The sequence below is a fragment of the Peromyscus leucopus genome, chromosome 3 (assembly GCF_004664715.2).
Source record: "Peromyscus leucopus breed LL Stock chromosome 3, UCI_PerLeu_2.1, whole genome shotgun sequence".
Taxonomy (NCBI): Eukaryota; Metazoa; Chordata; class Mammalia; order Rodentia; family Cricetidae; genus Peromyscus; species Peromyscus leucopus.
Window position 1 is genome coordinate 60,818,708 of NC_051065.1, and position 25,066 is coordinate 60,843,773.

Consider the following 25,066-nt stretch of genomic DNA (forward strand, 5'->3'; position numbering starts at 1 on the left):
AAAAAGGCAGTGCAGGTGGGTCAGACGCACTGACCACAGCCTGGCCACGAGGTGACCCAGGGGCGAGCGTCCTTCGCTGGGACAGAGGGGTGAGAAACTGGAGTTCCGGCCGGTGGCCAAAACTCGAGCTGGTGGCTGCCATGGTAACGGAGCCGGGCCCTCCCCGGCCGTGCGCCCAGGCGGGAGGGAAGCGCGGGTGACCTGGCCCGCCCCGCCCCCAGGCCGCGGCCGCCTAGCCGAGACTGACCCTCCGCAGCTCCTGTAGTCACGTGGCGCTGGGAACCCGGAGGGGGGAGGTTGGGGACGGGCCTGGCAGTTGTGAACTCGAACCTGCCGCTGTCGCGGCGGCGGGGCGGGGAGCGGGCCGCAGAGGCCGGCCGGGGGCTTCATGGATGGGCGCCGCGTCCCCGCAGGGCACGCGGGAGAGGTAGGGCCCGGAGCAGGGGCGCAGGGGCCACGGAGGGCGCGCGGGGGCAGCTCCACCTGCGGGCGCGTGACCGTGAGTGTGTGCGGCTGGGGGTTCGCGCGCGCGCGCGGGGCGGGGGCGGGGGGGGCGCGGAGTGCTGCGGCGCCGGGCGAGCGCACCTGCGCACAGGCTCCGCGGGCTGCGCTCTGCGTGGGACCCAAGATGGCCCGCTCCCTCGTAGGAGCCGGTCCAGCGTGCCAGCGACCGTGGACAGAGGACACTCACCAATACAAAAGGGGGGTGTGGGCCTGCCGCCACCCGGGGCTGTCCTAGATACCGAAGGGGATCCCGGCCGAGTCCTGGGCACACTGGCGCGCCCCGCGCAGACCCTCGGGCCACAGGCCTGGAATTTCTGTTGCGGGGAGAGTGGGGGAAGGGGAGCCAGCAGGGATTCCTGAGTTACTGCTTAGGTCGGTCGGCCTTTGGCCACAGAGAAAGATCGTCGCCACCGATCAAGAATTCGTCTGTGACCCTTCCAGGCTAGGAGGTGGCCCCCCAAAGGCAGCACTGTGCTTCCTGGTGAAGGGCCATATTCATGCTTTCGTCCAGTGGCCGTTAGGTCATTCTGCCAAGCTGGGGTGTGGAACTCAAGGCAGAAGTCTGTGGCTTTGAATGGGGGAGGGACTGGGTGAGGACACAGAGCTGCCTGGCCGAGCGCGGAGCCTCACCTAGGTTTTCTCTCCCTTCCCCAGGTAAGGCTGACCTCTCTGCAGTTAGAGGTCTGAGCTCTGCCATGGGGATAGGGATGTCTTTATTGCTACAGTTTTCTCTGACATCCGGGGGCTACCAGAGTGTGGGCCGAAGCAGGCGCTGCGGCAGAAGTTTCCCCAGGAACGTCCCCACGAGGAGCTGGAAAACGCCTCATCCCCAGCTCCGCACTCTCCAGGGTAGAGTCTGGCCTTTCCTGTGTCCTCAAACAAACCCAAGCTCCAGTGTTGGGGAAGGAAGGAGTCCCGGGTTCAGGCAGCGGGGGCGGGGGTGATCCATGTCGCCAGTCCCCCAGAAGAGAGCTGGTTGTGAAGGAGTTCGGGAGGTTGTCCCTGGACAGAGCTCCTGAGCAGGCGTGAACGGTCCCTGGGGAGTCTCACTGCCACCCCAGAACTCACTCCGTGCAGGAGACTCTGGAATCTGGGCTCCCCTGCTGTGGTATAGCTGAATATGGACAGTCCTTGGCCAGGTTTGGGCAGCACCAGGCAAGGGAAACAGAGATCACAGTCTCTTCTTCCCTCCCCTTCCTTACCCCAACAATCCCTCGTCCCCCTGAGAGATGCTGGACCAGGGATTGTCCCCTCCCTCCCCACAGCAGACTGTGGGTGCTCCTTGGATTGGAAAGCACTTTCCTTCCCCAGTGTCCCAGTTGTAATCACTTGGGTGTGGGTGACAAGGGCTGGTAGGCAGAATGTGGGCAGTCTGGACAAGTGGTGGCCTGGCATTAGTCTGTGCTGGGAGAGGCACCTTGCTCCCCTCGTGAAGGAAGGCGGTTCCCACTTCCCTCCAGGCTTAGAGCTGGGGTTGGGGAGGCTGAAAGTACCTCCCTCAAGGCTTTAGCCAGATGGTTTTTAAGATCTTTGCACACCTCAGTGTTAAGAGGAACACATACTGGTCTGGGGGTTCACAAGACCTGTCCCCCCAGCTTTGGTCTGCTAGTGGTTTCCAGTGTCACCTCAGGCAAGTACTACCACCATTTAAAGCCCCACACTCGCCTCACGTGTCAAGTGGAGAGCTCTCATGGGGTAGGAAAGGGTTGCCATGGGAAAGGTAACAGGCGGGTTTACAATAGGCCAGGCACAGTAGGGAGACGCTGGAGTATTCTCTGTAAGCCCTCCTGACACTAGGTAATACCTGTGAGAATCCCAAGGAGTGACAGCATGTCTCCCTTCTGGAAGTTTCCAAGGCAGTAAAGATATAAAGATCCTTGAAATGTCGTTTAGAAACTCAAGACCAGCATATAGAATAGAATGGTGCTAGCAGTTCCTAGAGGGCAGCCTTTCTAGGGGTGGGAGGGAGAAACGGGGGTCAGCTCGTGCAGTGACTGTGCCTTTCCACCCCCAGCAGAGGAAGAACCGATGCTGGAGCGGCGCTGCAGGGGCACCATGGCCATGGGCCCAGTCCAGCCCAGGCTCCTTTCTGGGCCCTCCCAGGAGTCCCCCCAGCCCGAAAGAGGGTTGAGGCACCAGGGCAAGTCAGTAGCTCAGCCAGGAGGCCAAGCACCAGGCAAGGCCCATCGCTGTGCCCACTGTCGGAGGCGCTTCCCGGGCTGGGTGGCCCTGTGGCTTCACACTCGGCGGTGCCAGGCCAGGCTGCCGCTGCCCTGCCACGAGTGCAACCAGCGCTTTCGCCACGCCCCCTTCTTAGCGCTGCACCTTCAGGTTCATGCCTCTGCCACCCCTGATCTGGGTTTCACCTGCCACCTCTGTGGGCATAGCTTCCAAGGCTGGGTAGCCCTGGTACTACACCTCCGGGCTCACTCAGCTGCAAAGCGGCCCATCACTTGTCCCGGATGTGACAGGCGCTTCTGGCGACAAAAGCAGCTTCGAGCCCACCTGCAGAGGTGCCATCCCCCTGTCCCTGAGGCTAGGCCCTTCATATGTGGCAACTGTGGTCGGAGCTTTGCCCAGTGGGACCAGCTGGTTGTTCACAAGCGGGTGCACGTCACTGAGGCCCTGGAGGAGGCAGCAGCCAAGGCCCTAGGTCCCCGGCCCCGAGGTCGCCCGGCAGTGGCTGCCCCCAGGCCGGGCGGAGATGCCGTGGACCGCCCCTTCCAGTGTGCCTGCTGCGGCAAGCGCTTCCGTCACAAGCCCAACCTGATCGCCCACCGCCGTGTGCACACTGGCGAGCGACCACACCAGTGCCCAGAGTGCGGGAAACGCTTCACCAACAAGCCCTACCTAACTTCGCACCGGCGCATACACACCGGCGAGAAGCCCTACCCGTGCACCGAGTGTGGCCGCCGCTTCCGCCACAAACCCAACCTGTTGTCGCACAGCAAAATCCACAAGCGCTCAGAGGTCTCAGCGCAGGCCGCCCTGGGCACCGGGAGTCCCCAGATTGCAACGGAGCTCATGGTGCAGCCTGCACTTGGGGCTCCCCTGGGGTCCCCGCGGACCCCGGCCGAGGCATCAGTGCTCTTGCACAGCTGCGCCGACTGTGGCCGCAGCTTCCGTCTCGAGCGCTTCCTGAGGCTGCACCAGCGACAGCACACAGGCGAGCGGCCCTTCACCTGCCCCGAGTGCGGCAAGAACTTCGGCAAGAAGACACACTTGGTTGCTCACTCGCGAGTGCACTCGGGTGAGCGGCCTTTCGCCTGCGAGGAGTGTGGGCGCCGCTTCTCACAGGGCAGCCACCTGGCAGCCCACCGGCGCGACCACGCACCGGAGAGGCCCTTCGTGTGCCCCGACTGTGGCAAGGCTTTCCGCCACAAGCCCTACCTAGCAGCACACCGGCGCATCCACACCGGCGAGAAGCCCTACGTGTGTCCAGACTGTGGCAAAGCCTTCAGTCAGAAGTCCAACCTGGTGTCGCACCGGCGCATCCACACGGGCGAGCGGCCCTACGCCTGCCCCGACTGTGACCGCAGCTTCAGCCAGAAGTCCAACCTTATCACACACCGGAAAAGCCACATCCGGGATGGTGCCTTCTGCTGTGCCATCTGCGGTCAGACCTTTGACGACGAGGATCGACTCTTGATGCACCAGAAGCAGCACGATGCCTAAGAGGGGCCATAGGCTGAGGGAAACAGGCCTGGATGTCCTTGGCAATAGCATGGCAGAGGGCCCGTGTGGGGTGCCTTCACTGACACGTCTGGAGGGCATCCCAGGGGGATAGAAGAGGCGGAGTGATCAGGCCTCTGTTCAGGATTGGAGTTTCCCCGGGTGGTCAGGGAACCCATTTTAGAATGCAGGGACCTGGTTTTGAGTTAGCAGGCCCCCACCTGGTTTTTGTAAGGTCAACTCAGACTGCCCTGTACCCTGGAAAAGTAGCAATAGCAGCTCCATCTACCCTTTGAATCCTCGGCTAGAGGAGCCACCAGTGGGAAGGGAGCTACTCCACCTCTGGTGTTGACGCCTTAATGTCCCAGTCTTCACTATGAGTTACTTCAGGTCATTTTTTGGAAGTAGGTGTGGTGTAGTCACTAGTAAATGAATCCTGGGGCAGGGAAGTGTGCCAGCTGGATACACCTTGGTGAGCCGGCTGCTGGCCTTGTCAGGCAGCCGGAGAGGTGAAGCTGAGCTGTTTCTTTTTCCTTTTTCTTTTTTTAACCAGTACCCTTCTGCAATGCCTCCCGCACAGGTACCTAGAGGTGTCGAGGCCCATCCTCGGTTAGCAATTCCATCCACTTCAGGTTATCCTCCCAGGGCATTTATTTACTCCTTCACCTGCCTGGCTTTATCAGCCCTTCCTCCCCGAGTAGAGGGCTTCCCTGGTGGTTTCGTTTAAACCCCTGGCTCTCCCCAACTCTTTCCAGAGCTTCAGGAGTTCTGGGAAAGCCTAGCCCTCTGATGCTGGGGGTTTGACTGCAGGGAAGGTCCTGGGTAGATTTTCTTTTTAAGGTTTCCTGGGTGTGGATGCAGCCTCCACCCGCGCACCTCGGTGCTGGGGCACTCTTACCTCCAGAGGCTCTGGTTCTATTGTAGGGTGATTCGAATTGTTAGAAATCCTTACTTATAATGATTGGATTCTGCTTTCCTATGATTTCTGCCCACTGGGTCTTATTTTGTTCTCTGGACCGAAAAAGAACCATTTACCCTCCTTTTCAAACTAAAGAATAAAGATTTGGTTTTAGAACTAGTGGCTGGCTGTGTTCCTTTCTGTGGGAGCTATGGTGACAGGGGAAGGGACATCACTCTGTTTCCAAAAAAGAAGTCAGGCTCTGGGAGCTTTGACAGCAGCTGAGTGCCTTATACTCTCCTCCCAGTCCTTCCTGGAGGCAGAGCTAGACATACCTGAGCTTGAGCAAATTCAGGTGTGTGCAAAAGCACCAGAGAACAAACATGCTTACTTTGGAATCAAGGTATTGGAATGTTGGGCCAGAGACTATCATTGCTTTCTTCCAACTTCAGCCTTCATGTCACATCACTGAGAGCTTCCTTGGAAGGACGGTGAACCTTACATACTGCGGTCACATCTGCAGCTTTGTCAGGTTGTTATGAAAAAACAAAGAGTCTCTGGGAAAAGAGGTGTTCTGAGCAGCAAAGAGCTTTCAGCTAACACCCCCACACTGATTACAGATCCACACATGAGCACAGCCTTCTCTGGGGTCAGCTCAAAATCAGCAGGTTCCCTACGGGGAAAAGGGATTCCGTGGCAGGTTGCTGCAGGCCCACCATGGATAGTTTCACACACAGCTGAATGCTGCTCTTGTGGGGCATTCATAGGCCCCTTGCCTGTGAGCTGCATCAATCCCTACACAGAGTGGTGCATAAGAATAACTAACTTTTTGGGAATGCACTTTGCTAAGAAGTTCTACCTGATCCTGCTGATGGGCTGCTCTGGATGCTCTTCTCCCCTTAAATTCATGCAAACGCTTGCACATGATCCTGCAATGCTGATTACTAGAGGCTGAGACTCGTCTGTCTGCTCCTGCCCCCTTTTCTCTTAGAGATGTATATGTGTATGTATTTGCCTTCATGCATGTCTGTGTACATGTGTGTACCTGGTGCCTGTGGAGGCTAGACCAGAAGAGGGTATTAGACCTTCTAGAACTGGAGTTATGAGAGTTGTGAGCCACTGTGTGAGCTCTAGGAACCAAACCCAAGTCTTCTCCAAGAGCAGCATTAATTAGTCTTAATTAGTCAGCCATCTCCCCAGCTCCCCTCTCACTCTTGACTTCCACTACATATCAAAAAAAAAGTAAATTTGTGTGCTGCTTTTGGTTAATATTGAGGTTGGGGAGATGGCTCGGTTTGTCGATCATATTCCTTTCAAGCATGAGGACCAGCCGGAGTTTGGCTCCCAGGGGCCATGTGACAAGCTGAGTGTGGTGGCTCACAATTGTAATCCCACAGGTAGTGCAACCCCTGCATCTTGCTGGTCACCTCAGCCTAGGCTGCTTGATGAAGCTCCAGGCCAATTAGAGACCCTGTCTTGAGAAGATAACAGGTGCCTGAAGATACCTGCTGGGGTCCTCTGGCCTTCACATGCATTCCCCGTACACATACACACAAATTTTATAATGCAGGTTCTCCCTGTATGTGTATATATGTATGTGTATCAACACCCATGTAGTTTTGTTTTGTTTTGTTTTGTTTTGAGACAGGATATAACATAGCTCCAGGCTGTCCTTGAACTCACTATGTAAGGTAGGCTGGCCTTCAACTACTGATCCTCTGAACTTTACCTCCCAAGCACTGGGATTCCAAGCAAGCACCACCACATGCAACTTCTCTTTATGTGCTTTACATATCCTTCTTGGCCCCTCTTTCTCTTCATACCTGAAGTTCAAAGGATTTTCTCCCAGCCATTTCTTTTTGTGCCTTTTCAGCTGCCCTGTTTTGGCTTGGTGGGAAATACTCCCAGATGTGCTTCAATCTTTCACTCTGGAGTGGAATTGCTTGCTGTTCCAGGGCCACACTAGCTGGTGGAAGATCTGGAACTAGAATGCTGCTCAGAGAGGAATGAAAATCCAGAAAGATATACAAGCAGGTGGAAAATTATTCATCTGTTTCACAGACAAATACGTCAAAGTCCAGAAACAGAGAAGTCTCTCTCGTGACTACTGCACGTGAAGTCAGTGGGGAAATGGGTAGAAATTCCACCCCAGTTTCCATTATGCTTAAGAGCTGGACAGCAGCTGGGCTTAGAGCAAGCCCAGATTGATCAGCTGCAGATTGGTCCCATGGCAGGGGTCGTAGAAAGTCATCCATCTTGGTTCCAAATGCACCTTCAAAGTAGCTCTGGAGAGAAAATGCAGTTTCTCTCCAGTTGACCCCACCGTGGTTCCTAAGCCTGGAGTGAGAGAATTTACCCAACTTTGACCCAACTAAAGGCAGGAGTGGGAGGAGTTCTTTCAGATGGATGGAAGTGGTTGGAGATGAAAACACTTCCCTGAAGGTGTTTGGAAACAGTCACCCTCCTTGGTGGCCTGGACCGGGTTAGCAGCTTGAAGATATTTCACTCAACTGAACCCTAGAGTGCAGTGAAACCTGTTGCGGTAAAGTAACCTCTTCAGACCTGTTTCCTCAGCTAGAAAAAGTTCTCGAGTGCAACGATTTCCAAGGCCACTCCCAGACAGCACCACACATCGTTTATCATGACTGTGGTCTGCTGAGGTGCTGACCATGGCTCATCGCATACTCATGAGGTACAAGAGTCCTGCAATGTTTAACAGGCGGGCGTGTACAGTGTCACCTGAACACAGCTCTCAGGGAATAAAGAAAAAGGGCCACACTAAAATGGACATACTCTCGAGAGGGCTCCTAACAGTGGTGGCCCGCGACGGCTTCCCAGGACCGACACCAGTAGCACCACGAGAATACTAGCTACTGCCGGACCCCGCACCTATGTTACGAGTTCAGATGTCAACACGCGCTTGTGCGGGAGGCCGAGCACGCAAAGGCGGGCAGATCCGAGGCACCCGGTGGACAGGGGAGGACGACGTAATGTCGCCCAGCACAGGACGCCGCCGGAGACCACCGTTCTCATCCCAGCAGTGCCCGGCGCACAGATTGACCGCTCACGAACGCTCGTCCGCGGGCGAGGTCAGACCCTGGCTATTGGCTCCGGAGAACAAAGGGGCCGCCCCGCGGGCTGCTCCGATAGGGCCGGGACTGTCATCTGAGCCGCACAGCCAATCCGCAGACAGGGCTATGCAGGGCGGCCAGCCAATCACGGGCGCCTGCCCGCCCCGCCTGCCCCGGGACTGGCCGTGGCCGGGAGCCGGGTGCCCAAGTCGCCCCTTGGGTAGCAGTTCCCGTTAACCTTAGCTACAAAGTCAAAGGTATTTATTTCCCAGCCCCCCTTCCCCACCCCGAGTCCCTGTGCATTCCAGGCAGGAGGGGCGGTGCAGGGATGGTCCAGCGCCTGGCCGCTGCTCCGGTGCTGCTCCGCTGTCCCGGGCTGTAGAGGAAGGATGGGTCCCGGGCCTTGAGGTGCCCTGAGTCCCGCGCGCACCTCAGCTCCAGGCCCCAACTTTCTGCACCACCAGCACCCTGCCTAGCGCAGCGGGGAGAGACCTGAGGCTGGCTGGGGGGGCGGCAGGCCAGGGCAGAGAGGTCAAGGGGTAGGACCGTTGGAGAGCGGAGAGTCTACGCGCGGCCCCTCTGGTTGTTCTGAGTTCTCTGTCTGCCCACCCCACCCCCACCCCCGCGTAGACGCGCTTCTGGAGACAGGAACCCCAGTGTTGGTTGCAGAAAGACTCAGAGTAGGTGATCCCTAAGTGAGCGATTCGGTGACCTGGGATGAGGATGGAGGTGGAGAACAAGCGAGAGAAAAACACACAGAAGTTACAGCTGTGTGCGCGTTTTCGGGGGAGGGGGTTCCCGAGACTATTCAAGTAAAATGATGGCAGCAGCTTCAGTGGGTGTGGTGTCCGGCGACCTAGAGTCCGGAATGGTCTCCAGCTGCAGCGGAGGCTGGGTGTGGTCACCTGAGGTTGGAGGCAAGTGACAATCCAGGCTCCGCATTTTTGTCTGTTCGGTTTTGTTTTTTACCTGTGTTCAGCAATTGCATGAAAACATTCCATAGCATTTGTGTCCTGTCAATTCCAAGGTTCCATGATTCTGTGCTTCTACCAATCAGTTGTGGCTGACGAACTGACATTTATTTAAGTGAGCCCTCATAACCGTGTTTTGTAATGGTCTACAAGGCTGGGCCTGGATTGTGTGCTGCGGTAGAGGCATCCTGTATTAGGATGTGTTTGATCTTCTGTGATAACAGAAAACACTGATGATGACAGTTACCCTGAGTACTTGTTTGGATGACACAGAAACATTAGCTTGTGTCTCCAAAAGGTGTCTGTCTCTGGCAAAGTGAGCCCTGATTTGGGCCGGAAAGGGGTATGGGCAAGTCACTGCAAGACAGGTCAGAGGTTGCAGGTGGGTGAGGAGACAAGAAATCTGGGTATTGGGTGATAACATACATGGGACAATGGGGAAAGGTAACCAGAGACTAAATTTTGAATGACCTTGCCAAGACGTTTTGGCTAAATTTCCAAGTGTCTGGGAGCCCTTGAAGTATGTTAAGGGAGAAAAATGTCCAAATTGCAGTTTTCAAAAAGTATTTGGGTTCTGGGTGGCAGATGGATTGGAGGGACCAAGAAAATCAGTAAAACTTTCAGATTTTACTTATTTTGTGTGCGTGGGGTGGGGGAGGGAGGGAGGGAGGGAGGGAGGGAGGAGGGAGAGAGAGAGAGAGAGAGAGAGAGAGAGAGAGAGAGAGAGAGAGAGAGTGAGTTTTGGGAGTTGGCTCTCACACTCCACCACGTGCATCACATGGGTTCTGGGTATCAAACTTAGGCCAACAGGTTTACATGTCAAGCACTTTTACCCACTCAGCCAGTGGTTCTCCATCTTCCTAGCGCTGCAGCCCTTGAATCCAGTTCCTCATGTGGTGACCCCCAGCCATAAACTGTTTTGAAGTTACTACTTCATAACTGTGATTTTGCTACTGTTAGACTCGGACTATAAGTATCTGTGTTTTCTCATGGTCTTAGGCGACCCACAGGTCGAGAACTGATGTATTAAGTGCTCTCACTGACTTTTTAAAGTCAGTTAGGTGAGAAACAGTGAGAACTGAACTCAGAATTGGTGTCAGGTGGCCCGGGATGGGTTCCTGATTCCCGTTCTAGGTGTGATGTGGAGGCCTGGAAGAACTTTGCCAGCCTTGGGTGTGGGCTCAAGGGAGAAACTTGGGCTGATGATTTAGACTTGGGGTAACTGAGCTCACCCAAAGTGGGTAGAGGGGTAAGGACCTGCTGCTTCTGTGTGGGCTAGGCCCTGGATGAGCTCACACTGCACGGACTGCTGGGCACATTCTAGTCATCATGTCCCATAAGGCAACTCAGGGCTTCCTCCCTCCCTAAATTCTGTTTCTTGGAGTGAATGTGTGTTAATATGGCTCTGGATATTCAAAGACTTTTTAAAAAAATTTTTTTAAGATAGGGTTTTATTTAACCCAGGCTAGTGTTGAACCTGAAATGTAGCTTAGGCTGGCCTTGAACTCCTGGGGTTCCTGTTTACTGAAAGCTTGGATTACATGAAGGTCCTACTACATTCAATTTGAGAAGACTTTATCATGATTGCTTTCGTTTCTGTTGTCATAAGTGATTCGTGATGATGTGCCTCACATCGGCATGCCTGTATGATGCTGGAAATGCATCTTTTTTTTTTTTTTTAAGATTTATTTATTTATTATGTATACAGCATGTATGACTGCAGGCCAGAAGAGGGCGCCAGATCTCTTTACAGATGGTTGTGAGCCACCATGTGGTTGCTGGGAATTTAACTCAGGACCTCTGGAAGAGCAGTCAGTGCTCTTAACCTCTGAGCCATCTCTCCAATAATGCTACTATGTCAGGAAATGCATCTTTTTAAAAAGACTTAGTGTTGCTTTATGTGTCCGGGTGCTTTGCCTATGTGTATCTCTATACACCACATACATGCATGCAGACCAGAGCAGGAGTCAGATCTCCTGGAACTGGAGTTACACACCGGTGTCAGCCATCATGTGGGTGCTGGGAACGGAACCCCATCCTCTGCAAGAGCGGCAAGTGCTCTTAACTAGCCAGTCACCTCTCCAGCCCCCATGCCTGTTTTAAGACACTTTCCTGTGTTTACAAGTCCGGTCCTCCAGCCCTCCACGTGTCTAGGGGACACGCTGCAGTGTTGCCCAGCTCCCAGTGCGTGTTTGAAACTGCAGCTAATACTGGACTGTACTCAGTCTTTTCCGCACATACATCTGACAGTCTACTTTATACATTAGACAGAGAGGGTAAGATCAGTAAATGTTACAATATAACAGTTATGACAGTGTGTTGCAATAAATGTCATGGGATTCTTGGGTCTCTCAAAAGGTCTTTTCTATTCTGCCAGGTGAGGTTGGCCATGGCTAACTGGATCTGGAAAGCACACTGTGGGTGAAGGGTTACTGTGCAGTGTGGCAGGTATCCGTTCTGTGTCTTTGAACTTGTGTTTGCTCAGCTGGTTTGGATAGGGGGTATTGCTCGTGTGTGCACTTGGTTGTGTTTCTCAGCTTCCTGTTGGCCGTTGGTCTTGTTTGACTGAAATCCATTCCAGGCAGAGTCAATGTGTTGGTGATGACAAGGGACAAGCCAGAGGAGTGTCTGCTTCAAGTCTTCACCTTAACTACCCAATTCAGTGTGTGTGGGCTCTTTTGTGTCAGGGCTCCCGCAGGGCAGGGCTCTGCCCTCCTAGATCTCACCCCCCAGGAAGACAGCAGTGGCCTTGGCTGTCAGTCACAGTGGGACAAGCACATGTGACCAGCATGCTTGAGAAACTGAATTTTAAAAGTTAATTTATTTGAATTGAAGGATGCTTGTTATTGTATCTGTTAATGGTTTGTGTATTTTTATTTTATGGGCATTGGTGTTTCACCTGCATGCATGTCTGTGTGAGGGTGTCAGATCCCCTGGAACTGAAGTTACAGGCAGCGTAAGCTGCCATGTAGGTGCTGGGAGTTGAACCCTGGTCCTCTGGAAGTGCAGCCAGTGCTCTTAACCTAGGAACCATCTTTCCAGCTCTTCTGAATTTAAATAACCACATTTGGGCATAGAAGGCAAACTCCTGAAAATGAGGGACGGGGGGTTTAGGGTTGTCTTGGCTGCTGGTGCCCTCCAGGCAAGTCTCGTACCTTCTCTTGGAGGCTACATGGTTTTGGAGAGTGCTTCTTCTCACCCCCCATCTATCCTGATGCCACCGTTTACATGACCCCAGGCAGGATTTCCTTAGCTAAAAGACAATGTGGGCTTTGCTTGCTGAGTGCTTGATACTTGTCAGTTTTTAGCAGCTGGGGACATTTTCCTTGTTCGTGCTGACAGCTCTTCTCTCTTTCCCCAGGTCACTGTCAAGGAAGCCCGTGACCCCATCCTCAGATCCGTGTGGGCTTGGGTGATGCACATCCTCTTCCCCAGGGGGGAGCCAAGAGCCTCCTTGGCACAGAGGTACAGATGTTACCCTCCCCTGTCCCTCTGCAGATGCTGTCCCTGCTTTCTGGCAATCCCCTGGGAGGCTGGCTGGCAAGCAGGGAAGGCAGGCAGAAGGATGATGTCACTGGTGGGTGCCCTGAGGACCGGCAGGGTCAGTGAGGGCTGGGAAAGATGTTTTTGCCAGGAAGGAAAGTGGGGGAGAGGACAGGTGGGGAGGGCCCTGAGGCGGGCTGTCGCCTGCCTGGGTCTCCTGGGAAGGTAAAGGGTCCTTGGTGTAGATGAGAGCTCAACAGGACTGGGACCTGGTGGGACCTCTGGGCTGAGAAAAGCCAGTGGCTGGGCTTTTGTCATTGGAAGGCCTGCTCTACTGATGACGAGATACGAAGTACCGAAGTACCGTCCACTTCTCACTTCCATTCCCGGGCAGGGGCCTGCATTGTGGGAGGGGTGAGTGGGGAGACCTGGACGGGCCCCTGAGTTGCTTGTCTCTGTCACTGGGCCTCACCTCAGTTCCTCTTCTTCACCCCGTGCACTTCGGTCTGTGCTGACACCAAAGTCCCTCGTTATTCCCCCGTGTCCCAGCCCTCACCGCCTGCTGCAGGCCACAGTCCCCTCTTTGTGTTTCTGCAGATGGCAGAGCAGCCGATGGCTGGGGACTTCCCATCAGGGGAGTTCACAGCCAAACCGTGGTCAGAGGCCTTACCTTGTGTATGTCCTGTCCCCGCAGTTCTCGTGGTGATGGAAAGAAGAGAGGGTCAAGACTGGGGAACCCCTGTGATAGGCCAGCCTGTCTTCCTGTCTCTTGGCTGTATAGGAAGTAGTGTGTGTGGGGGGGTGCACCCGCCCCTTAGCTCCTATGTCTTGCTAGGGTGTTCAGGTGGAAAGTCTGCTGCTCACTTGCTTCCTGGGTGTCTCTCCTGTCAGCTGGCTGGTGTGTCAGGTGGGTTATGGGGAGGGACAATGTAAATGGCGCGGCAGAGCGATAGGTGGAATGAGAGACACACTGGGAGGGTGTGGCATGGAGGCATGGAGGACTCGAGAGTGGCCGTGTGTGACTTACCCTGGGCTTGGCTTGCCTAGCCTGTGTTCTGCAGACATGTAACACCTGAGCATACAGGGAGTAGGTCTCCAAAGACATGGCCTGCCTCCACGTATCTCTGTCTTTTCTGTATCCCCCTCATCTCTCTCCCTCATCCCTTTGGGCCTGTGTAGGTCCTCCTTCCTTCTTTTCCCATGTCTGTTCCTGCTGAGACCCCAGGAGATTGCCCTTCCTGCCTGGTGTGGCCTGGCGGTGCTCAGGCTGGGTCACCAGGAACCAAAACCCTTCCGGTTCCACTTTTGAAATAGTTCTTAGAAGCCAGTGGGTGAAGTGGTGCTCTGGCTGGGCGGTTTAGGGGTGCTCTGACTGGGCGATTTAGGGGTGCTCTGACGACTGGGTGGTTTAGGGATGCTCTGGCTGGGCGGTTTAGGGGTGCTCTGACGACTGGGCGGTTTAGGGGTGCTCTGGCTGGGCAGTTTAGGGTCTCTCAGGTGTGGTGTAGGCTGACTCCTGACCCTCTTGCTCTGTTCTGCATTCCAGGCCCGCACTCTCTCAGTCTGGCCAGGTGACCTCCGTTTATGGTCCTCTAGGCCTCTAGACCTAGGTGGTCTCCAAGGTGTGGGATGCAGAAACTCACATACAGAAATAGAGGGACCTGGAGGTAACGGGTGGTGGACAAGAGGGAGCTCCAGTCCCCAGATGTCCCTCAGGTAGGGCTTGCCTTCGGCTTCCTGCTGCTCCCTCCTCTCTGCCTCCAGTGGGTGTCAGTGTCTATGAGAAAATGCAGTGACAGTGCTTCCCAGACCCCCATGCGGAAACAGAACTGCAAACAAAACCTGCTGCCTCCATAGAAGAGTTCCCACAGGGGTAAAGGAGAAAGAAAGGTCGTCCCCCCTCCCCCATTGGATAAATATTAGTACGAATGATAGCTTGGCCAGACAGTGGAAATCAAGCTCCAGATGTAGCCTAGGAAGATGCCTCCCACTGCACAATCATGTTCTCACAAAAATCATGGCTGGTGGTCAGGCAGGAGGATGTCACATGTCACATGTCACATGCCCCTCATTATGAGTCCAGCTGGTCGTTGGGGTGACGATCTGTTAGATAATTGCCCTTTTCCAAATTAAAGATAAGCATCATTTTCCCCCCAGTATCAGAGCTTTATTGGGGGGGGGGTAGGACAGAAGAGAGTGACCAGACCTGTGAAAGACACGTGCAGGGAGGGGGTGGAGGAGAGAGCAGAAGGTAAACATCGTATTTTTATGACAGAAAAAAACAGTTTGCTGCCCAGGTGCCAGCCTGCTGGAGGGAGGCATCCAACTTTCTTGAGGAGAGAGGCCGCTGGCTTCCTGCCTGCTTTATCTCCAGTGGATGGCTCCCGACCCTTGAAGAAGACAGTGGGTTGTCAAGCTTATTTAGAGGCTTATTTAGTTTTGAAAAGATTTACATTTGTTTAGAGAGGACAGAGTCAGAGCTTAGCAACTAGAAATTTCTAAAGAAGATGCTCCGAGAAAAGGAAATATTTCCTCCCTGCCTTGCATCTGGGGGTTGCATTTCTGGTCAGGGCTCTGATTTCTAGTCTGGGGAAGCACCCCCAGGACAAACTCGGGAAGGTGGCCTGGGGGACGTCATACTGAGGGCTGGTCTCCAGGGCCCAGAGTTGATTTTCTAGTGCAGATAACCCAGACAAAGGTGTCAAGAAGTCCCTGTCTGGGGCTGGGTGAAACCAGCTCTGAATTTCCATAGGGCAGCCAGCCACAAAGTCCTGGTTGTGCTAAGGGGGAATTGTTGGGTGAAGCTGGACCCCAACCTTAGGAGAGACAGTCACACCAGCGTGGTGGATGGCACGAGCCCACCTGTGAGCCACAGCTGAAAGCCAGGCAGCGTGTTTGGTGATACACAGAGCCTGTCAGGCTCCAAAACACGTTGGAGGCGAGCTGGGGAATGTAGCTCAGTTGGTAGAGTGGGTGCAGAGCATGCTGGGAGCCTTGAGTTCTGTCCCTAGACCGCATAGAAAGCCAGGCCTGGTGGCCCGGGTCTGTGACGGGGGCACGAGGGAGATGGGAGTTGGAGGCGGTAAACTGAAGGTCATCCTTGAGTACATGACAAGAAAGGCCAGCCTGGCCTACACAGGACAGTGCCCCACACTCTCCTAAACTTAGGGGATGGAAACAAACAGTGAGGGGTCCCGGGGCAAGCCAGCCACTCTGGTAAGGTGATGCTTAAGCAGAAGGAAGGAAGGGTGAGATAGGCAGAGATTGTAGGGATGAACAGAGCAGAGGGGGGGTCAAAGCCTGGGGCATCCAAGCAGCTGTGTGGTCTGTCTCAAGCGGTACCCCAGCTATAAAGGGAGGCAGTTGGAGAAGTTCATAAGATGATTGTAAAATAAGATTGGTGAATGCTAGATCTGGAACTAGGGGGTGGTGAGCCTGCGTTCTTGGTGGTGGTGGTGGTGGTGGTGGTGGTGGTGATGGTGGTGGTGGTGGTGGTGGAGGCGGTGGTGGAGGCGGCGACAGCAGCTGTGAGATGTCATGGAGGGGTTTGTTCTAGGATATCGGAAGAGTTTTCCACTGACGTAGGGAGTGTGGGAGATGGTCTGCCTTCCCGGGGTTGTCTTAGTGTTGGTGATAGTGTTGGGATGGAATTCCAGGCCTTGCACATGCTAGCCGAGCCCTCTGCCACAGTCACATCCCCAGCCCTTCCAGGTGTCTTCTTGAACAGGTCCCCCATATCTAACCTCACCTGGGGTACCTGGCTCTCGGGTGCCATGCCCTTCGTATGCCCTCTACCCATGCTGAGGGTATGGACTCTGAGGCTTTGGTGTGGGAGTTAGGGAATTTGCACACATTCAGCTGTCTAGCCATCTCTGTGTCTCTGGGCGCATGCAGGCCTCTCTCAGGCCCAGTTTCCTCTTTGTCCGTGAGAACTGTGCCCGCTTCCCTTCCCATCTGCACATTTCACCCGAGGGAGCCGACAGAACTCTGAAGAAAAGCCTGGGCTGTGAGATGGGAGAGCGCTGGGAAAATGGGTTTTGACTGTGCCACGGACCATTCTTTCTCTTTCCTTCCATCTTCCCCCAGCGGGCAGGGCTGAGACCTCAGCAGCACTGATGCAGGGGGAGGTCTGCAGGGATGGAGAGCATCCTCGTTGCCAACGGCGCAGGTAAGAGAAGTCAGCCTCCCCCTCCCAAGCCCTTACCCTCCTTGGAGCCCAATGTAAGTTGCCTCCCTCAGCTACTATCTTCTAGAATGTAGAATTTCAGTGCGGGGACCAGGACTTTGAAGGTCATCCAAAGAATAAAACAAAGACAGTAATGTTGGAGCATGAAAAAGGCAAAGCCAGGCCCGTAGAGACACAGCAGGCCGGTAAAAAGCGGGCTGTTGTTTTCAGTGCTGGGACTGGGACTTGACGACGCCTTGCCAGTCAGACTTGGGGAGTGAGCTCTCTGGGTAGGGCGGTTGGCTAACAGAAGCTGTTGTTCACTGACCATCAGGCCAGACTACTAGAGATCCCAGGGTCACGCCGAGTTCAGGGTCCTCATCATTCTGCAGGCTGCTGTGATGACGGGCAGCAGGCGGTCTGGGGATTTCCCAGGCCAATGCTTCCTGGAGTGGAAACATTTCCTGCCTGGCATTCTGTTATAAGAATGGGAGCAGTACCTGGAGGCCCGAGACTTTCATCACACTTGCGCACCTTGGGGCAGGCTGAGGTTCAAGCACACTCCCTTCCTCAGCCGTGCAGGGGTCTGTGCTGGGTCCAGATTCCTCTGCACTCTGAAGCATACAGCTGGAGAAGAGCTCTGTCCGGGGGTCATCTTTCTGGTTGGATGTCATCTAAGCTTAACTAGATAAGGCATTAAACATGGGGGCCTCTGGGTTATTTCAATAGGCACCTTGTCAATCAGGGACAGTGATCTCTTCTCATTGAATAAACCTCAGACTCACTGCCAGGTTAGATACTTGGCACCAAATACTTCCTTTGCCCGGATTTCAGTGCAGGTCAGGGACAGTCCTATAATCAATTTAACTCATTACACTTGGATATTCAGTTCCTGCCAATACAGAATTGAAGCCACTGCCCGCCTTCTTAAGCATGACTTACTAAAATGAATTCTCATGACCAAGCACAGAGAAGACCAAAATTAATTTAGAACTGATGTTTATTAATACTGTGCACCAGGAACCTGTTGAATTTCCCCTGAAAGAGAATGTCTTAGTTACTCTTCTGTTTCTATTATGAAACACCATGACCAGAGCAACTTGTAAGAAAAATCATTTAATTTGGCTTATGGTTTCAGAAGGTTAGAGTCCATAATGGTGGGGCAAGGGACCAGCTGAGGGTGCACATCATGATCCACAACCATCAGACAGACAGACAGACAGGACAGAGGGGAACGCACTGGGAATGGCTCCAGTCTTTGGAAACCTCAAAGCCTACCCCCAGTGATACTAACTGGAGACCAAGATTTCACCTCTATGACCCCCTCTGGAGGCCATTCTTTCAAGCTACCAAAGAAAGACAGTTGGCACTAAGACCTTTGTCTCTTCAATAAAATTTAGTGGTTTTCTTTACAAACATTTTCTATGCTTTTTAAGGCACTCATAATTATAAATGACTGTTGTCTGTTTTTAAAAGTGATTAATTTTGTATTCTTTTGTGCCTGACAGTCTTGCTGAACTTGCTGAACCATAGTATCTCCATTTGTTAGTGGGCTCTCTGGTACACCTAAGTTAATAGTCATAAGCACATGAGAGTTTTTTTTTTTCTCTTTCAAGTATCTTTGTGTTTTTCTCCTCTATCTTTGGCTGATTCCTCAGGGTTAAATAGTATCAATGAGAATACTTGTCCTTACTGTGTCTGAATACTGTCTTCTATCCTTTGCTGCTGACAAGAAAGCTTGCTGTAGTGTTAGTATACATCTTTTGTCATCTTGAATTTCCTTATATCCCTAGTTTGCTAATGCCCTTCCTCCTCCCGAAATGATGACTGAAATTTTTTCATGTGACTTCTTCTGCATCTGTTGAAAATGCTGTAAGGTAGACTTTTTTTTTTTTTTTTAATATGCTGGGGAATCAATTACAGGCCTTGTGCTGCTAGGTAAACACTCTACAACCCCAGCTGATATTTCACTTTTTATAAGATAATATCGAGCCAGGTGGTGGTTGTGCACACCTTTAATCCCAGCACTCGGGAGGCAGAGGCAGGCGGATCTTTGTGAGTTTGAGGCCAGCCTGGGCTACAGAGTGAGTTCCAGGACAGGCTCCAAAGCTACACAGAGAAACCCTGTCTTGAAAAACCAAAAAAAAAAAAAAAAAAAAAAAAAAAAAAAAAAAAAAAAAAAAATAATATCGAGAGTTATATCATGCCATCTGTACCTTTTCTAGGGAAAAATCCCAGCAAGGCTGTAATATTTCTAATTCTGCTGAACTTGCTTTGCGAATGTTTGTGTTTGAGGAGCGGTGAATCTGCACTTTCTTGCCTGTTCCCATTCTTGTAGGCTTGTCTTATAGATGCTCCCTGCCCCTCCTTCTCTCCTCTCCTCCTTCCCTCTTCCCTCCTAGTTACTGACTAACTAGTTCCAGAGCTGAGAATCGTCCTTTCTTATCAATTAAAAGACATTTTTATTTTTGAGTGCTGAGTGTGTGTCTGTGAGTGTATGCTGTACATGTGCATGTTCCCAAACTCCAGAAGAGAACGTCAGATCCCGAGAGCTAGAGTTACGGCTGGTTGTGAGTCACCCCACCTGGGTGCTGAAGCCGAATTCAGAGCAGGACATGCTCTTCAGTGCTGAGCCTCATACTTCCTTTGAATTTTTTATAGAGTGTGTTGATGCAGCTATGTTGTTTATAACCCAGTTTGGGCTAGAATTTAGCTTTCACATTAATCTCATATATATATATAAATCAGTTTTTTAACCTGTTCTTATTTAAAATCATTTTAAAATGTGTTTTTATTTTTAAATTATTTATTTTTGTTCTTTTAAAACGGTCTCTTTAGGGAGGTTATGTAGCCCTGGTTGTCCTGGAACTTACTATGTAGGTGAGGCTGGCCTCAAACTCACAGAGCTCTGCCTCCTTCTGCCTCCCAAGTGTTGGGATTAAAGGAGTACACTGCTATGCTGGGCCATTTTTATTTTTATGTGTATGCATATTTTACCTGCATGTGTCTGTGCACCACATGCATGCAGTACCCATAGAGGCCAGAAGGGGGAGTCATTACAGGAGGTTTATGAGCCGCCTTGTGGGCACTGGGAACTGAGCCCTGGTCCTCTGGAAGAGCAACTGGTGCTCTTAACCACTGAGCCATCTCTCCAGTCTTTTTAACCTGCTCTTGAATTCATTTTAATTTATATTTTCTTGTAATATTATTTACTTTATATTTATGGATTTAGTGATATAAAGGCTATTCATGATATTTTAGTATTGTTGGAATCCTTTTGTACTTTGCGAGACTTTATTTTTAACTTTATTAATCTTTTTTTCTACTTCTTTGAATGTGTTACTTTGCTGATGCTGAAATCTGTTGTTTGCAAATCTTCTTGGCTCATGACTGTTTCGTACTGCCTCTTTTTATCAGGTGTGAGCTCCTTACTGAAACACAGCACACAAAGGAAGGTGCACACATTACAAGCTCATAAATTCTTACAAAGCAGCCCACCTTTGTAACCAGGACCTGTGTCAAAGAAGAACACAGATAGGACCTCAGAGCCTGTTCCTCTGTGATGGGCCATGATCTAACTCACAGTAGTTTTACCAGATTTGATGTTTACATATGTGAATCACGTCTATACTCTGCCCTTTCTAAAGCAGTCTTCACTATGGCTTCTTACCACCGGGAGCCTGGGTGTAAGCTGTGGGCTGGTCACTCTTCCCCTGAGTTCTAGTGCAGTGGTTCTCAACCCATGAGTTGTGATCCCTTTGGGGGTGAATGACCCTTTCACAGGGGTTGCATATCAGATATTTAAATTATGATTCATAGCAGTAGCAAAATTACAGGTATAAAGTAACAATGAAATAATTTTACGATTGGGGGTCACCACAACATGAGGAACTGTTTAAAGGGTGGCAGCATTAGGAAGGCTGAGAACCACTGCTCTAATGGATTACCTTCACTAAAAGGGCACGGACTACCTTTTTCCATGCTGAGCCTTTGGGGCCTACCTCCTCATTCATGGTTTTGTGAGAGAAAGGTGAAGGTCCTTCCAGTGCGGTGTTCCTGCTCCATAGCTACTGTATTGGAGCAGGGGCCCTGCCAGAGGAGACAAAGGGTCGGTGACTCGGGGTGTGGTAGCCCTAACCACTGAGGGACTGGGCTGCCTAGAAAGCTCCTGGTGCCCATTCTCCTAGAAAAAGAAGAGCAAGTTTTAGTTTGGTGAGATGGCTCAGCAGACGATATTCTTACAGAGCAGGAGATGCACTTAGAGGGCAGGAGATGCTCTTACAGGGCAGGAGATGCTCTAACAGGGCAGGAGATGCTCTTACAGGGCAGGAGATGCTCTTACAGGGCAGGAGATGCACTTAGAGGGCAGGAGATGCTCTAACAGGGCAGGAGATGCTCTTACAGAGCAGGAGATGCACTTAGAGGGCAGGGGATGCTACTACAGGGCAGGAGATGCTCTTACAGGGCAGGAGATACTCTTACAGGGCAGGAGATGCTCTAACTGGGCAGGAGATGCTCTTACAGGGCAGTAGATGCTCTAACAGGGCAGGAGATGCTCTAACAGGGCAGGAGATGCTCTTACAGGGCAGGAGATGCTCTAACAGGGCAGGAGATGATCTTACAGGGCAGGAGATGCTCTTACAGGGCAGGAGATGCTCTAACAGGGCAGGAGATGATCTTACAGGGCAGGAGATGCTCTTACAGGGCAGGAGATGCTCTAACAGGGCAAGCCTGACAGCCCAAGTTCAACTCCCAAAACCTACATGAAAGTGGAAGTTGTCCTTGGACCTCCACATATCGACCTTGCATCTGCCTACCCACACAAACACACACACACGTGCATACACATGCATATACACATAGTCACTTTTAAAAAACAATGGTAATTTTGAACATTGGCCATTGTCTTTCTCCCTGGCTCAGGAAGTGTCATTGCCTGGGTTCATTAACATCTCTACATCCACTGGACTTTGTGTAGAGAAGGCAGGACAGCTCATGCATGAGGGACCCCATGGCCTTGTCAAGCCAGCCGTGCACTTGGTTTTACCCTTCTGTGGGCTTTCTCCACTCTTCACCTTGTGCCTGCTCATCTAGGTCCTTCAAGTCTTCCCTATCCTCGTTCTTTCTTATCCACGTTCTTCCCTCTATTGAAAACTTTTGCCTTCACTCTTTCAGCTGTTTCCACCCTTCCACGCACCTCTTCCTCTCTAAGCTCTCTGCATCCCACGATGATGTCTTCTGACTTCTCCCTTTGCCTCTGTAGGAGATGGGCTGGCGGGGATCAAGCAGGAGAAGCCCGAGTGGCTGCTGCAGACTGTGGTGTCTCAGGCCGCGCTTCCGGAGAAGGACAAGGAAAACATATTTCAGCAGCAGGGCGTCCTCCCACCGTGCCAGACCGCGGGGCGGCCCTGGGCTCTGGGGTCACAGGAGGAGATTGGAGGTGCATGGTGGGTCCCACCTCCTGAGCAGGATGCACGGCTGGCTACTCGAGTTCCGGGAACAGCCCCAGGCCCGCTGAGCCCGGCACTTTCTGCGGGTGGGGGTCACTTCGTGTGTGTGGATTGTGGGAAAAGGTTCAGCTGGTGGTCATCCCTGAAGATCCACCAGCGCACACACACGGGCGAGAAGCCTTACCTCTGCAGCAAGTGTGGCAAGAGCTTCAGCCAGAAGCCTAACCTGGAGCGCCATCAGCGCCACCACACTGGCGAGAGGCCCTTCTGCTGCCCAGAGTGCACAAGACGCTTCAGTCAGAAGCAACACCTGCTCAAGCACCAGAAGACTCACTCTCGACCCGCCACCCACGCGTGTCCAGAATGCGAGCGCTGCTTCCGGCACCAAGTGGGCCTCCGCATCCATCAGCGAGCGCATGCCCGGGACCGCCTGGGTGCCCGTGTCAGCTTGCAGGAGATGCTCCGGTATGCTGCTGCGCGCCGCCGGGTCTGCCGCCTGCGCCCTGGATCCCCACGCGGGCGCCCCGAGTGGGTCTGGCTGGGGCTCTGCCAGGGCTGGTGGGGCCAGCATGGGGTACGGACAGCAGCCCATGGCCGCTTAGGTCCCAGTGAGCAGCGCCAGTTCATCTGTAATGAGTGCGGTAAGAGCTTCACGTGGTGGTCATCCCTGAATATCCATCAGCGCATCCATACAGGCGAGCGGCCCTACGCATGCCCTGAATGCGGCCGCCGCTTCAGCCAGAAGCCCAACCTGACAAGGCACCTGCGCAACCACACGGGCGAGCGGCCGCACCCATGCTCGCACTGTGGCCGCAGCTTCCGCCAAAAGCAGCACCTGCTCAAGCACTTGCGCACACACCTGCCTGGTGCCCAGTCTGCAAGGTGCACCAGCTGTGGACAGAACTACCCCAGCCGTGCGGCACTGCGGGCCCACCAGCGAGTACATGCCACGGCAGAGCTGCTGCGTTCGCGGTCGGCAGTCCAGGGTGGTGTGCCCGGTTCAGAGCCACAAGCTGAGATGGCCCGGAGTGTGGCTGTGAAGCCCCACCGTCCTCAGGGTGTCAAGGAAGTGCTGTGTGGTCAGGGGTGCGAGACCCTGGCTGCACCCAGTGAGCAGCGCCAGTTCATCTGTAACGAGTGCGGCAAGAGCTTCTCATGGTGGTCAGCGCTCACCATCCACCAGCGCATCCACACTGGCGAGCGGCCCTATGCGTGCCCAGACTGCGGCCGCTGTTTCAGCCAAAAGCCCAACCTTACACGACACCGGCGCAACCACACCGGCGAGAGACCCTACCTGTGCACTGCCTGTGGCCGTGGGTTCCGTCAAAAGCAGCATCTGCTCAAGCACCAGCGTGTGCATCGTGGAGCTCAGGCACCACACCCCCGCCCAGAGGAGGAAGAAGAGCCGTAGTGTGTGCCCCCCGTGCAGCTAATGGTGGTGGGTGGTAGAATGTGTGCCTGCAGGGTGTTATTTGGGGAACAGGAGAGACAGGAATGCTGACTCTTGATGCTCCCCAAGTTAGAGCCTGTTGAAAGGCTCCTCAAGGTTCGGAGGCCTGAGGATGGTATTCCAGAAGCCTGAAAAGTGCCTAGTGGGGGAGGTGAGATCAAAGCTCCGAGTGTCCGTGATGGGAATGTGTTCATTAGTACACCATTCAGAACTGGCCCTCAGCCTTAGGCGCCTTGTGAAGGGCTGTTGGGGTCCCCAGGAAAGCCTCCTTGTGTGCAATGGCCTGGAACTGATCAATGGTAGCACTGTCCTGTCACATAGGCTACAAGATGGTTAGTGGGGTCATCCGCATGGGAAGATGTCACAGGCTCCAGGATACCAGCAGTAGAGCAAAGGTTTCTATTCCCCAGCACCAAGGACAGTGCCGCCTGTGCCGGCTTGGATGATTTGATGGTCTCTCTCCATCTGAGTGTCGTGGTGCTAGGTAAGGCAGACCTGGCCATAGAACCGATGATGTGTGTGATGACTAAGGGTTGGGGTACAGTCACATGGTTTCAGCTCTAGCTTGGCTGCTCGGGAAGGTGGCTGTGCGGGAGTGATCCATCTGTTCCAAGCCTGTGGGTTTCTATGGCTGGCTTGGGTCCGTACCCATACTGCTGTTGGAGGAAAATGAAGGACTGAATATTCCACGTGGTGTCACTGTCCTTTCTGAGTTATCCTTACTGGAGACCAGCTATGTGTGCTCCCTAGGATTCCGAGGGTGTTTGTGAGGGCTGCCTTTCATATGTGTCCTGTCCAGGCTGGAGGGTAGTTTTGTCTTCCACTCTCCTTCAGGTCAGTTCCATGTCTCTTCCCACATACTGATCCTCTGTCCCCTGCTCATCCCTCTGAGGTCACCTCTCCTCCCCCTGTAAAGCAGAGGGGTTGATGTCCTGGTGTTGACAAAAGCCAGGGCTCCAGCTCAGGCCATAGCCTTGGATGTGTTCTTCCCCAAAGATGAGTTCCAGTGCTGGAAGCAGGAGGAAGGTGGTCCCAGTAAAGTTCTGGAGAAGAGAACTGCACGCGCTGGCCTCCTGGGGCCTCTATCTTCCTGAGGATGCCAAGCAGTGTTGAGTTCAGCCTGGCCTCTGGTCGAAGCCACTCTAGGGAGAAGAGTTTAACCTTTTGTTTTGGTTTTTTTGTTTTTTTGTTTGTTTGTTTTGTTTTTTGAGACAGGGTTTCTCTGTGTAGTTTTGGTGCCTGCCCTGGATCTCACTCTGTAGCCCAGGCTGGCCTTGAACTCACAGAGATCTGCCTGGCTCTGCCTCCCGAGTGCTGGTTTTAAAGGCGTGCACCACTGCAGCCCAGCAGAGTTTAACCTCTTTATTTTGGAGATGCTTCAGTTGTTACAGAAGGCCACGGA

The 25,066-nt window shown here is 53.1% G+C and overlaps 2 protein-coding genes across 7 annotated transcripts; both read left to right on the plus strand.

The window, feature by feature from the left end:
- Positions 1-284: 284 nt before the first annotated feature.
- On the plus strand, positions 285-5,254 carry Repin1 (replication initiator 1). 4 transcript variants are annotated; one of them, XM_028879607.2, is made up of 3 exons: positions 285-427; positions 1,230-1,353; positions 2,519-5,254. In XM_028879607.2, the coding sequence occupies exons 1-3, from the start codon at positions 389-391 to the stop codon at positions 4,177-4,179; spliced, it is 1,824 nt and encodes a 607-aa protein (XP_028735440.1). In that variant the 5' UTR covers positions 285-388; the 3' UTR covers positions 4,180-5,254. The 4 variants fall into 4 exon arrangements, with proteins under 4 accessions (XP_028735440.1, XP_028735441.1, XP_028735442.1 ...); XM_028879608.2 differs by having other exon boundaries at positions 2,522-5,254; XM_028879609.2 differs by having other exon boundaries at positions 305-427; positions 1,159-1,353.
- Positions 5,255-8,290: 3,036 nt separating this feature from the next.
- Znf775 (zinc finger protein 775) lies at positions 8,291-24,353 on the plus strand. Of its 3 annotated transcripts, XM_028879604.2 has the most exons (5): positions 8,291-8,402; positions 11,494-11,564; positions 12,478-12,581; positions 16,686-16,767; positions 22,028-24,353. In XM_028879604.2, exons 4-5 carry the CDS (start codon positions 16,737-16,739, stop codon positions 23,623-23,625), a joined length of 1,629 nt encoding a protein of 542 aa, XP_028735437.1. In that variant the 5' UTR covers positions 8,291-8,402; positions 11,494-11,564; positions 12,478-12,581; positions 16,686-16,736; the 3' UTR covers positions 23,626-24,353. The 3 variants fall into 3 exon arrangements, with proteins under 3 accessions (XP_028735437.1, XP_028735436.1, XP_037059599.1); XM_028879603.2 differs by lacking the exon at positions 11,494-11,564; XM_037203704.1 differs by lacking the exons at positions 8,291-8,402; positions 11,494-11,564; positions 12,478-12,581 and adding an exon at positions 12,596-14,315.
- Positions 24,354-25,066: the final 713 nt, after the last annotated feature.